At 55.5% G+C, this 13,744-nt stretch overlaps 2 protein-coding genes across 2 annotated transcripts; both read left to right on the forward strand.

Moving 5' to 3' along the window:
* Positions 1-1,569: 1,569 nt before the first annotated feature.
* Positions 1,570-5,619, forward strand: LOC144582437 (interferon regulatory factor 4-like). The gene is made up of 3 exons (XM_078371141.1): positions 1,570-2,181; positions 2,271-2,335; positions 2,902-5,619. Exons 1-3 carry the CDS (start codon positions 2,074-2,076, stop codon positions 3,464-3,466), a joined length of 738 nt encoding a protein of 245 aa, XP_078227267.1. The 5' UTR covers positions 1,570-2,073; the 3' UTR covers positions 3,467-5,619.
* A 1,529-nt stretch (positions 5,620-7,148) lies between these two features.
* On the forward strand, positions 7,149-8,463 carry FOXS1 (forkhead box S1). Its single transcript, XM_008995572.5, has one exon. The coding sequence runs from the start codon at positions 7,213-7,215 to the stop codon at positions 8,206-8,208; it is 996 nt and encodes a 331-aa protein (XP_008993820.3). The 5' UTR covers positions 7,149-7,212; the 3' UTR covers positions 8,209-8,463.
* Positions 8,464-13,744: the final 5,281 nt, after the last annotated feature.

The following is a 13,744-nucleotide window of genomic DNA, read 5'->3' on the forward strand; positions in this document are numbered from 1 at the left end:
GAGACCCCACCTGTATAAAAAGAAAAAAAAAAGACCAGATTTGCATTTAGAAAGATCCCTTAGAGGACTCCTGGCATTGTGGAGAGATAGTTGCAGTCATTTCAATTCTGGGATCTCTCCCCTGAGAAATAAGCAAATGACTGCACACCTACCCCCCACCACCCCAAACCTGAGTCACCTCCAGCCCTCCTTCTGTGGCCTCCCCTCCTTCCACAGTGGGAAGCACCTGGAGAGCTTCCTCACACTAACCCCCTCCCTCTCAGCCTCCCAGCTGCCCATGACCAGTCCGGCTTCTGTCCCTCTTGGTCCCTCTCGATAATGCCTCTAGTTGCCAAATCCAAGCATATGTCACTGTCATCATCTTCTTTGGCTCCCGAGTGGGTCTGCATCTCACAGGCCCTCCCTCCTCCTTGAAACACTCTCACTTGACTTCCAGAATCTCTGCTGCCTGCCCCACAACTCCTCCAGTCCTTTGCTTCTCAGCCTCCATCCTGTCCTCTTCTCTGCCGGGGCTCCCAGCACTCACTCCTGGACCCACTTCCTCATGTCCCACTCTCCCCTTCTATGACCTTAGCCTGGAGGCTCTGGGTCTTTCTCTGAACCCCAAGCCTGCTCATCAAGCTGCCTGCTGGGCGCTATCTCCTGGGTGGCCCTGAGCACCTCAAACTCAACATACTCCAAACACCACACTCAGCAACTCAGCCCCACAAACTTCCACCTGGGTGCCGGAACCCTGGCCACTTCCCACCTTCCAGCCTCATTCTACTCCATGACCGAGGCCTGCTGGCGCTCCCTGCAGAACACCTCTTCAGTCCACCTGCCGGAACCCATTTCTACCAGCTCTCACAGGACAACTGCAGTGACCTCCCTGGGCTTCCTGCTTCCCCTGTCCCTCAGCAATCTCCACAGTCCTCAAGAGGGATCTTTCTAAATGTAAATCTGGCCTTGACCCTCCCCTACTCAGACTCCTTCCATAGCTCCCCATTGCCCTTGTGAAGGAGTCCCAACTCCTCACTCTGGCCTCAAAGCCATGCATGAACTGCCCCTCGCTGGCCTCATCTGTCTCCACCCCCTCCCTGCCCCGACGTTAGCTCTTTTCGTTTTAAATGTTTCATGTCTTTATCACCATGAAACATTTGCACATGCGGTTCCCTCTGCCTGCGACACCTTCTCCTCTTCACCTTTACTGGTCAGCTCCCACCATCCTCAGCTTAACCACCTCTTCCTCAAGCGAGTCTTCCCCAGGAGGTGAGGGATAAAAGACTGATTGGGTTCAGTGTACACTGCTCTGGTGACGGATGCACCAAAATCTCACCAACTGCCACTAACGAACTTACTCATGTGACCAAATACCACCTGTTCCCCAAAAACCTATGGAAATAAAAAATGTTTTATAAAAGAGAGAACCTTCCCCGATGCATTCATTTATTTAATTCATTTATTAAGCTCCAGTTCAGTGCTTCTTCCAAGTCATCACTGACTCCATAGGTGAAGGCTCATTGAACAACTTTCCCTATGAATTTTAAATGTCTGGTGTGAGTCAGTCTTCTCCAGCAGACCATGAGCCGCTTGAGGGTGGTGACACCAAACACTTTGCCTGGCACATAGTAGGTGCTCAATAAGTGTTGAATGGATGGTTGCATGGCCTGTCCCTTAAGGCTAATGTGCTGTTGTTCAGAGACTCCAGGGGCTGGCCTCCCTGTCCTTCTGGCTGCTCTGACCCATCCCTCAGTGTACCACTGACACATACATGTGACTCCTTGGCTCCAAAGCCTTCGGGTGCCCAAAGATCATGGAATAAAACTGGCCTCCAAGGACATTCATGATCTAGCTCAACCTACCTCTTCCTCCTTAATTTCTCTTGCTCTTTACCCAGCACACACAGTCGACCCTCGTTATTCATGGATCCCATAGCTGCAACTGTCAACCCCAGCTGGCCTTCAGTCCTTCCAGACCTCTCTCCGTCCTAGTGGGGACAGTCTGGGAACTCCCGAGGAGTCACAGGCCTCCAAAAAGCTGGAGCGGGAACGCACCCATCTGCCACCCTTGTGGCCCCCTCTCCCAATACTCAGGATGGCTCCAGATTTGCCAGAGGATGAGGACAAGGAGTGGCTCCGCAGGCTGGCCCAGCAGGGTCCCTTACTACCACCCATCCTCCTCACCGCCCTTTGGTGGACCACAGTAAGGACTGGATCTCCTCACCCACCCGTTCCTCCTCCCTGGCCTCCTCCTTGACCTGTGGTGCCTGACTGCTTCCTCTCCTTTGCCAGGGTACCAGGCATAGGATCTCAAACACCCCTGGTGCCCAGTGCCCTCCAATGACTTCAGCAACCTGGTAAGGAATGACCAGGGTCCAGAACTGGGGAGGGCCCTGGTGGGGCCAGCCAGCCTCTGTCTCCCAGTCAAAGCACCCAGCCCAGGCTCCCAGTAATAGACACAGCAGTCAACATTTGCTGAGGTCTTAGTTTATGCCAGGCACCCATCCAAGCTCCATTTTATAGATACCCAGACCAGGACAGAGGTGAAGAACCTTGCCTGAGGTCACACAGCTGGTAACCCTGGAAAAGTTACTAACAGGTCACAGCCCCTAAGTGGCAGTGACAGACTAGAATCCAAGGGCCCGGCTGCAGTGCCCACAACCCTAACCACTGAGCACGATGGCTGGTTTCTCACAGGAGACGCTTCTGGGCTGTCTTACTGTCGCTGTTACGGTTATTTCCACCTGCATCAAAACCTTTGCTGGGAGGAAGCTCCTATGACCCCAGAGGATTTGCTGGGAGGGTCATGCCCTCACTGTACAGATGGCCCAGCTTTTAACCACAGAGCTCAACTACCAGCTCAATTATACTGGAAGCTATTATTTACTACTATTATTACTAAAATTCTTATCTTCACTAATAGGGAGCGAGCATCAACAATTCCCCGAGGTGGAGGCTGGGACGACCTCTGCGTCCGGCAGGGTTGTGAAGGGAAGGGTAAGGAGGTGGGAGGAGCTGGCGCCGCCCACTCCCAGCCCACGCACCCTCTCTGTCGCCCCACAGCCCGCTGGCTGCGCTTGTGGCTCTTCTCTGGCGCCGCGCTGGTGCGAGAAGCCACCGGGCGGGCGCACAGCCCAGCATTGTCGTCTGAGTCCGCGGGCCGCGCTGCCCAGCGCCTGCTGGGGCCGCCACCTCACGTCACCCAGGTTCGCCTCCCCGAACCACCGCCCAGCGCTCACGTGCTGCAGCGACAGTTGCCTCACCTGGAGTGCCGTGTGCAGCTCTGGGTGGCTCCTGACGGCGAGTTCGCCAAGCGCCTGTGCCAGGACCGCCTGTACTGGCGCGGCCTGCTCGCCCTGCCCCTAGCGCAGCCCAAAAAGCTGGAGCGGGAGCGCACCCTTCTGCCAGCTCCCGAACACACGCCGCTTCCTCGAAGTTGTAGGACCGCTGGGGGACTGGAGCAGAGTGGCATGGGCACGAGGGCATAAGGACAGGGCGGGCAAAGAAACATGGACAGAGGAGAGTGGGCGCATGAAATGCGAGCTCAGGGGAATGGGCCTAAGGGTGCTGGGCATAAGCTGGGCATTGACACAAAGAATATGGCACAGAAGCTCCAGGGATGGGAAAGAATACAGGCACCAGAAGGAGTGGGCACAAATATAGACATAGGGTACATGGCGTGCTGGCACGGGGCAGGCTTGAGGCGTTGTGTGTGGAGCATAAGCACAGGCCTTGGTTACATGTGTTGGCTTAGGAGCACAGAGCGTCAGGTGCACCAAGCACAAGATAGGTATAGGCGAATGTGAGTTGGGCTTAAAGGTGTGGGAGTGGGAATAAGGGCCAAGGAAGGGACATGAGCCCTGGAAGTGGGCACAGATGTGGGACATGGGACAGGCATAGTGATGTGGACATGGGCCCGGGGCACAGGCACATAATGGGGACGTGGGCTCACAGGACTCGGGGCACGGGAAGTGAGCACAAGGTGGACACCAGCAGGATGCCTAGTTCCTACCCAGTCCCTACAGTCTCAGTGCTGTAGAAATGTGCACCCACCTGCAGGATGGTAACCCAGAGCCAGAGTACCGGGTCCATCTGTGCTTTGGCCAGGAGGACCTGGGCCCCCCAGAGCAGCTGGAAAAGCAGCTTTATCATGGCTCACGTGAGTCATTCCTTCCACTTCAGCTGAGAAGCACACCCTCCAGTGCCCTCCAGTCCCCTCCAGACAGCCTCTCCCACGTCCTCAGTCCCAGCTCTGCCTCTGTCCCTTCTAGCACCCTTGGGTCTGTAGGACCCTACCTGGAAAATGGAGGTAGGGATGGGCTGTAACTAGAGCTGTGACTTCCCACTGGGACATCCAAGGCAGGAAACAGAGGGTCTGCTCATCACCCTGCCTGCCTCCCAGCAGGTGCAGGTGCGGCCTAGGATCTTGTTTTGCACTTGAAGTGCCTTGGCCGAGTGCCCCGATGGGTCCTCAGCCTGGCATCCCTGATGGTGTAGCTGCCTCAACGCAGCTGCCTCCGTCCTAAACAGGCCACTTCCTTCTCCTGTAACTGCTGAAGGCAGCCCCCAAAATAGGGGCTCCCTTCTCCCACACAACCCTGCCCACACTAAGCCCATGGACTTGAGGCCTCCCCAGGCACATCACCTGGGTCCACTGGATGGCAGAGGTGGATTGCAGCTTCCACTCCTCTGCCAGTGGCCCCGAACCTCTAGAGTAGGCCACACCGCCCCGCAGCTGGGCATGGGACTTCGGCACAAAACTGAACTTGACCTTGAGGCCCCAAAAGGCGGCAACGGGGGCAGAAGCAAGACTTCATCTCTTTCTGAGAGCCCAGCTTGTCCGTAGCACTTTTCTCAGAGCCAGCCTTAACCTGCAGATGAGTCCATTATAAGTTTGCTTAAAGTTTTTACCAATAATTAGATCATCCGGGTTGTTTAGTGTGGAACCCATCCATAACAAAACTGCCTGTTCTCTCAGGGGCCTTGAGTTTCCAGACCCTTCCTCTTCCTGAAGCTAGTCTCTTGTCTTTATCCGGGGGAGCCACGAAGGATCCCAAAACAGAGGACTTGGCTGAACCCTGGGCTTTGGATGGTAACCCCTGGACCACCAGAGCCTCTAGGATGCTGTCTTTGAAGAAATCGCAGCAGACCTCCAAACACAGCCCCAAGGCAGAGGCTGACGGGGAAGACCAGCCCTCCTCCAAGCCCCACTGGTCTTTGCAAGCTGTAAATTGTAGGGACTCTTTGGGAACTGAAGGGGGGACTACAGCCAGAAAGTTGGTTCCCCTGCCATGTGAGTAAAGTAGGTGTTTTCCACCCCACATAGCAGGCCTTTTATTGATTGATTGATTGATTGATGGAGTCTCACTCTGTCACCCAGGCTGGATTGCAGTGGCTCAATCTGGGCTCACCACAATTTCTGCCTCCTGGGTTCAAGTGATTCTCCTGCCTGAGCCACCCTAGTAGCTGGGATTACAGGCACGTGTCACCACACCTAGCTAATTTTTGTATTTTTAGTAGAGATGGGGTTTCACCTTGTTGGCCAGACTGGTCTCTAGAAAATAAGACTCTGTCGCAAATAAATAAAATAAAATAAAGGACCTATGGAGCCCTCCAGAGCAGGCTTGGTTGGAGAAGTAAGTGTAGGGTTGGGGAGGTGAGCTGGCCTGGTACACTTGGCCTGTGTGACTTGGGAGTGTAAAGCAGAGAGGATGCTGCTGCCTGCTCCAGAAGGCCTGCCTGTTCTGAGCCTGACCTGTCTGGACCTCCCGACCCCAGGCTGCAGCTGGGGTAGCCTCAGTTCAGAGTGGCAATCCGCAGCCATGTTCATACCCCTGTCCATACTAGGCTCTCTGAGGTGCCGGATTCTGTGTAAAGGGAACTGGTTGCCTCCTCACCATGGCCTGGAAAGCTGAGGAGTCACCAGCTCCATTTTAGAGATGGGGAAACTGAGGCTTAGCCAGGGTTCTGAGGGGCCTCTTGGGAGGGAGGATCTCTCCCCAGATAGCTGTCCTTCCCAGACCAGTCACTAGGGGGCGACAGGGGCTCAGCAGAACTGAATTTCGTGGACTCTCCTTATTACCATCCTAGGTGCCCCTCCCTGCACACACCCCAGAGCTAGGAGGTGGGGTAGGAGTGCTGTGGCCCCAAGGGCTCTGCCCCACAGGAGAAGGCAGTAGACCACAGGCCTGGGAGGAGGAGAGGGAAAAGCGGGAGTAGAGGTAGAGATCAGAGAGGCCCCTGGGGCTTTTCTCACTCTAGGGAGACGGGGCTCAGGCCCTGCCTCTCCTCCTCTCTCTCTATTCACTCCTTTCACTCCTTGTGTTTGCACCTGTGTCTCATTGTGTCTCCTTTCTCTCTGGCTCTGTGGATTTCCTCGATTCTGCCTGCTCAGTGATTCTCACTTTCTCTGTTTAATACATGTGTGTGCTTGTGTGTCTGTGTGTGTGTTTGTGTATATCTGGGTGTCTGTGTGTCTGTGCTTGTGTGTATGTCTATGTGTGTGTGTCTGTGTGTCTATGTGTGTTTGTGTCTGTATGTCTGTCTCTGTGTGTTTCTGTGTGTGTGTATGTCTGTGTGTGTTTGTGTCTGTGTGTGTCTGTGCTTGTGTGTATGTCTATGTGTGTGTCTGTGTGTTTGTCTGTGTCTGTATGTGTGTCTGCATGTCTGTGTGTGTCTGTGTGTCTGCGTGTCTGTGTGTGTGTGTCTGTGTATGTGTCTCTGTGTGTGTCTGTGTCAGTGTGTGTGTGTGTGAGAGCCTCTGTGTCTCTGTTCGTTGTATCTGCCTCGTCTTATCTTTGTCTCTTCCTCTCTTTCTCCCTCCTCTCTCTGTCTCTGTCTCTCTTTTTTCCCTGTCTCTGTTTCATACATTTCTGCCTGTCTCATTTTGGTTTTGTCTCTGGCGTGCTCAGTTTCACATCCTGTCCCTCCCCAGCCACCACCTCCCAGCACACGTGGGCTGAGGGTCTCAGTCCCTTCTTTCCCACCTCCTCGTCCCTGGCAGCTGCTTGGCCTCCCACTACTGGCCTCTCCTGCCCGCCTCTCTTGGCCCTTGAGGGAGTGGGGCGAGGGAGGAGGGGAGGACAGCTCAGCAGACCCACCCCTTTTTGCCTTTCCAGGCTGGGAGGCTGGGCCAGTGGACCTTTTAACCAGCCCGGGCAGGCTGTTTTTGACGCCAGCCCTGGACACGGAGCCTGACCCGCCAGGTCCCGGCAGCCCGGCCAACACAGCCAGCATGCAGCAGCAGCAGCCCCCGCCCGGACCCCAGGCCCCTGCGGCCGAGTCGACCAAGCCTCCCTACAGCTACATCGCCCTTATTGCTATGGCCATCCAGAGCTCACCGGGGCAGCGGGCCACCCTTAGTGGCATCTACCGCTACATCATGGGCCGCTTTGCCTTCTACCGCCACAACCGGCCCGGCTGGCAGAACAGCATCCGCCACAACCTGTCACTCAACGAGTGCTTTGTCAAGGTGCCCCGCGATGACCGCAAGCCAGGCAAGGGCAGCTACTGGACGCTGGACCCTGACTGCCACGACATGTTTGAGCACGGCAGCTTCCTACGCCGCCGCCGCCGCTTCACCCGGCGGACAGGTGCGGAGGGCACCAGGGGCCCTACTAAGCCACGCCGTGGACCCCTCAGGGCGACCAGCCAGGACCCAGGAGGCCCCAACACCACAACCGCCAGGCAGTGCTCATTCCTGCCAGAGCTGCCAGACCACAAGGGCCTAAGCTTTGGGGGTCTGGTGGGGGCCATGCCAGCCAGTATGTGCCCAGCAACCGCTGATGCCAGGCCTCGGCCACCCATGGAGCCCAAAGAGATTTCCACGCCCAAGCCTACAGGCCCAGGGGAGCTCCTTGTGGCCACCGCATCTTCCTCATGCCCAGCATTTGGCTTTCCTGCTGGCTTCTCTGAGGCTGAGGGTTTTAACAAGGTCCCTACACCTGCCTTGTCCCCAGAGGCAGGCATCGAGAGCAGCTACCAGTGCCGGCTGCAGGCGCTGAATTTTTGCATGGGGACTGACCCAGGCCTTGAGCACCTCTTGGCCTCAGCAGCCCCCTCCCCTGCACCACCCACCCCTCCAGCCTCACTCCGAGCCCCACTGCCCCTGCCAGCTGACCCCAAGGAACCCTGGGTTGCAGGTGGCTTCACTGTCCAGGGAGGCTCCGGCTACCCACTGGGGCTGACCCCCTGCCTATACCGGACGCCAGGAATGTTCTTCTTTGAGTAAAGGCAGCCTCGCCTCGGGCAGTCCCTGCAGGGCCCTTGCCAACTACACCCTCTGGGCTGAGCCTGGCTCTAGGATCTGGAGAACTCTCGAAGTCCCCAGCCCTGGCGAGACAAGGACAACCAGGATGAAAATCCAGGATGGAAGCGGTGCTCAGCCAGGCCCCTGAGGCCTCCGGACAAACTTGGGGGTGAGGGGAAGCAGGACCCCTTGGGACTTACTCTGTGGCTCTCAGGGCCAATAAAGCCATGTGATCATGAGGGTCAGCTTGCCTGGTGGCTGAGGACCAGGGTGCCTGGTTGTATGTGGGGTGGCTGTGGCTGGTAAGTTGTGTATTCGGGGCAGAGCCCCCGGGTAGCAATGTCTCACATGAGGTTTTTCTCCTGCTGGGGACTTTCTCAGGGAGTTTCCCAGAAAGGGAGAGGAAGGGGAGGCAGAGAACAAGGGCAGAGAGAGAAGGATACAGGCAAGGGAGAGACTGGGCAGGGGCAAGGCTGGGCTGGCCTGAGCAACCTATTCTCCCGTCTCAGACGCTGGGACTCAACAGCCCCCATAGGAGCAGTCATCATAACTCTGATAATTTGTGACACTGATCCTGTCCTGGGCTTGTATATATCATCTCACCTGTGTGATATGGAACGCTGGCCCCGTTTACAATGGTGGAAACAGGCTCACCAGCTCCAACTCCGGATGGCAAATGAGTGGCAGAGAGGATATCAAAGCCACATCTGTGTGGCTGTACCCTCCAGCCTCTGACCTGCAACTTGAGTAAGGACACAGGATGGAGAAGAGGGTCAGAGCAGAGCTGGTGGTGACCCCCAGAGGTGGGAGGGCTTTGCTGAAATCCTGGAAGGCCAGGGCTAGAAAGGCACCCTTTGCCCATTGTGCAGACAGGGCACCCAGGGTTCAAAAGGCAGCATCTATCCCCTGCGTGGACTCCCCACATTAATGGGGGAGTTCCCCTGAGTCCCCAGCTTTCTGAGGTCCTCTGGTGTCTCTTTAAGATGGCATTTCTCTGGGGCCAGAGGCATGGTCTGTGACTGTCCTAGGTACCATTCAAATTGACTGAACCCTGACCTTCGACCTTCTCTAACTATCCCTTTGCATAGAAGCAGGAGAAATGGGGATATTCATGGCCCTTGTTAGAGGAACAGACAGAGGAACCTGAAACGTCACTGTCCCCACAGCCCCCAGCACTGGAGGAGCAGAGGCCAATGGCTTCCTCCCCAGAGCCTCAGTCTTCCTATCTGGATCATGGGTATAGGGAGAAGGGGGAGGAATGCTGGGACACCCCCATTCTGATTTTTGGCATGGGGTCTAGAGGGTCTTATGCCCCACGAGGTTACACCCAGGAGACCCCTTCTTGGGCAGGCAGCCCTGTCCCCTCCAGAGGCCCTCCCTTGCCAGGCAGCCCCATGGACTCCAGCCTCTGCAGCTCCCTCCTCCCCCAACAGGTCCCCTGGGGCCTGGGAGGAAGCGAGCCCGGCTGGACAGCCCAAACTGTCTGGTTCCCACAGTCTCAGAGCCGGGGTGGAGGAGGACCTGCAGGGTGAGAGGGACTGGGAAAATGCCTGGCCAGCTGTGGGACCCCTCCCCACCATGCCTGCTGAGCCCCAGCCCAGAACCCATCAAACAATGGGAGAAGGAGGAAGGGTCTGTGCTGCCTCCTATGCACAGCTTCAAGGGCCAGAGGGGAGGAGAAAGGCCCTCTGTGCATAGGGCATGGTGAGACGGGGAAGGAGGCACTTGTGTGAGTCTGTACCACAAATGTGCCTGTGTGGATCAGTCTGTCTCAGGCTGCGTGGGTATATATGACAGAGAAAGAGATGCACAGAGACAGACCCTGCTGAGGCAGAGACAGACAGATTCAAAGGGGTGAGAGTTTTTTCTCAGTTGGGTCTGGGAAGAGGCCTCTGCCGGGCACCGTTCCTGTTGCACATTCCTGTGGAGCCCTGGTGACCCCAGTCCCTTCCCAGCCTGGGTTCTGAGCTACTAGGAGGATGGGAGGCTGGCTGGGCAGGGGGATCCCAGGCTGCCACAGTCCCCAGCATCCCCCCAACCCACAGGGGTTTAGCTCTGCACTAGGGTGGAACTTGTGGAGAAGGAGGCTGAGTCTCCTGCTCACCCCTTCCCCTTGGGGAAAGTGCAAAGGGTCGCCCTGATGCAGGCTCACAGCCCCCTCTGCACATCTCTCTCTGGCCTCCAACATAGTCAAGAAGTGAAGACAGGCCCCCTCAGCCCCAACCCCCAAGCAAGACCCTGGGCTCAGTGCACACCTTGGACTCACTATATGAGCCTGGACCAGCGCCCGCCTCTCTGCATTTCACTCGCTTTGCCTAGCAGTTGGGGGAAAGGGCAGCCTCTTTGGGTCTGAGTCCCAGGAATGGGTCTGACCTGAGGGATGGCTGGAGGAGCTGGGCAAAGAGACACCATGATCTCATGCGCCCTTGGCTAGCTGTCCAGCCTGGGGACCCCACCCATGGGGCCTCCTGCCTTCACATTCTTTCCATAACCGACATTCACCTCCGGCTCCCACCTGACCACCATCATCTGGACAGGGGTTGCAGGGGACAGTGAATGCCTGTCGACCTAGAGAGAAACCCTTGGCACAGATGGAGAGACCAAGGCCAGAGAAGATACGTGATGTGCCTAAGGTCACACAGCAAAGCAGGAGCAGAGCTGCTTCTCAACCCATCCGTGGTACCCCCTCTGATGCCTTAACTGTGTAGCTCTGGAGGGGAGGGATAGGGCCATCGCATCAGACTTTGCATCTAGGATCCTCCTCATAGGAAGGGTGTCCATCTCCAGGAAGGAATTCCAGTCCCCATTCCTTCTCTTTAGCAGGTGACAGCCAAAAAGGATACTGAGACACCTTGTAGAGTTAGACGAATCAAATCCTAACGTGGGAATCAGAATCTGAAATGGGTATTTCAGAATCCTCTAGAGTTTTTAATCATAGCAGCTCAGACTCCTGGAATATCAGAGCTGGAAGGGCATCTCCTGCCTGATTTCTGAATCCTCTCTACATCAAGTGGTCAACATCACGTGGGGTTCCATGAACGGGGAGCCCACTGCCTTTCCAGGTGGCCGGCCCCTTCCCACCCAAGTGTGGCAGCTCTGAAGGACCGTCAGGAAGCTTCATCTGCTGGGCCTCAGTCTTTGCTCTCCCAAGAGACGGGAGGACTCCTAGGCCCCAGGGAGACCACCCTTCCCCACCCATAGGGCTAGCCTTCCTAAGCAGGCCCCTCCTCCCAGATGCCTTATCTACAGCCTGCTCTCCGCCCTGCCTGCTTCCTTCCCTAGCTTATGGCATTCCATGGCCCAGAGTTAGACGCTCCTGCCCACACCCCAGACAGTCCCTTGGAGGGCAGGGCCCTGCAAGCCTGCCTTCATGATGAGGGAAAGCAGGGAGGTTGTGTGGACCAGCCTGGCATGCCGCCTGCTGGGAGTGTACAGAACCCAGGAATCCAGGCCTCAGCCAAACATCCCTTCCCCACCCAGAATCCCATCCACCCACTGACAGGCGCTGCTTCCTAACTGTGTGACTGTGTGACCTTGGGCAAGTTCCTTCCTCTTTCTGGGTTTCTCCCGTCTGTAAAATGTGGACCCCGACAGTACCTACCCCCATGATACTATTGTGAGGATTACATGAGTTAACATTGGCACTTAAGTACTTAGAACAGGGTCTGGCACATGGAAGCTACGACATCAGTATTTGTTGGCTGGGCCTGGTGGCTCACACCTGTAATCCCAGCTCTTCGGGAGGCTGAGGTGGGAGGAACACTTGAGGTCAGGAGTTTGAGACCAACCTGGCCAACAGGGTAAAACCCTGTCTCTACTAAAAATACAAAAATTATCACAACGTGAAAGCAGCCACAGAAAAAAAAACAAAATAAAAAAATTAGCTGAGTGTGGTGGCACATACCTGTAGTCCTATGTACTTGGGAGGGTGAGGCAGGAGGATGGCTTGAACCCAGGAGGTGGAGGTTGCAGTGAGTCGAGATTGCACCACTGCACTCCAGCCTGGGCGATAGAGCAAGACTCTGTGTCAAAAATAAATAAATAAATAAACAAACAAACAAATAAATGTTTGTTAAGTACAATAAATAGGTATTTGGGTCCTGGACATGTGTCCCTTAACCTGATTTATGCCCCAGAGGAATGTTTAGCTGCTGTGGAGGCAGGAGGGCAGGATTCAGAGGGAAGAAGGACTGTTACATAGACAAGGCTTTTGACTCAGTTCCTGGCATCTTCATCTCCTTGCTGTGTGACTTTGAGCAAGTGGATTCACCTCTCTGAGTCTGTTTCCTTATCTGTAAAATGGGGGCAATGATTCCAGTCCCCAGGACTGGTATGCGGAAAGCCTTGTCCTGCACACTACCTGTACAGTTCAGTCAACAGGAATGAAATTATAATTTATTAATAAAACAACCCCATTGGAGGACCTCACACCCTCAGCGTAGTCTTCTCCATCCCTCCCTTCACACACGGCAAAACCCACATCCCCACAGGCCCAGGGGTGCCTAATCTGTTGTTCCTACCCTTCTGGTACTGGGTGGTGACTCGAGGAGGCAGCTTGTGGGGCGGAAGGAAGCAGTTCCATAGCTAAAAACAGACCACTGTCAGCCAGAACCCAGCCTGGTGTCCCCAGAAAGACCAGGGCTGCCTCCTCTTGACCACAGCCCTCAGGGCCAGTTTTGAGGTCTCCCTGAGCTCACTTGAATACAAAAAAGAGAGGACCAACCCTCCCAGTCCCTTAAGACAGTTGCCTCCCGTGAGTTTCCTTTCTATCTCTAGGCCTTTGCAGTGGCTGTTCCCTTTGCCTACAGTGACAGCGTCTCTACACCCAGGACCCACATCACATCACCTTCTCTGAGAAGCCTTCCTGCACCTCCTTGTCTAATTAGATGCCCCAGATTATTCTCCCTCTGCCTCCCATTTGTGTCCCTGACATGGCATCTGCTGCAATGTATTACACATGTGGTGCATGTCCTCATGTTTTATTGTGTCTCTGCCTTAGAATGTAAACTTCAGGGGCCACCAGTTGGGTCTGCCTTATGCGTTTTGTCATCTTTCCTAACTCGATGACAAGCACATAGTAGCCCCTCCATAAAGGTTTAGGAGTGGATGGATGGAGTCATGGTCACCTGTTCATTCATTCGCCATGAATTAAATCTCAAGGCTGGCTGCAGTGGCTCACGCCTATAATCCCAACACTGGGAGGCCACGGTGGGTGGATCACCTGAGGTAGAGTTCGAGACCAGCCTGGCCAACATAATGAAACCCTGCCTCTACTAAAAATTCAAAAATTACCCTGGTGTAGTGGCGCATGCCTGTAATCCCAGCTACTTGGGAGGCTGAGGCAGGAGAAACACTTGAACCCAGGAGGCAGAGGTTGCAGTGAGTTGAGATCATACCACTGCACTCCAGCCTGGGTGACAGAGCAAGACTCTGTCTCAAAAAAAAAAAATTCTCAAAGGCCCCCCTCACCCTCCCGCAAGGTTCCCTGTCTTGCTAATGGGCGAGGGCCAGTGTGGTC

The sequence above is a fragment of the Callithrix jacchus genome, chromosome 5 (genome assembly GCF_049354715.1).
Source record: "Callithrix jacchus isolate 240 chromosome 5, calJac240_pri, whole genome shotgun sequence".
Taxonomy (NCBI): Eukaryota; Metazoa; Chordata; class Mammalia; order Primates; family Cebidae; genus Callithrix; species Callithrix jacchus.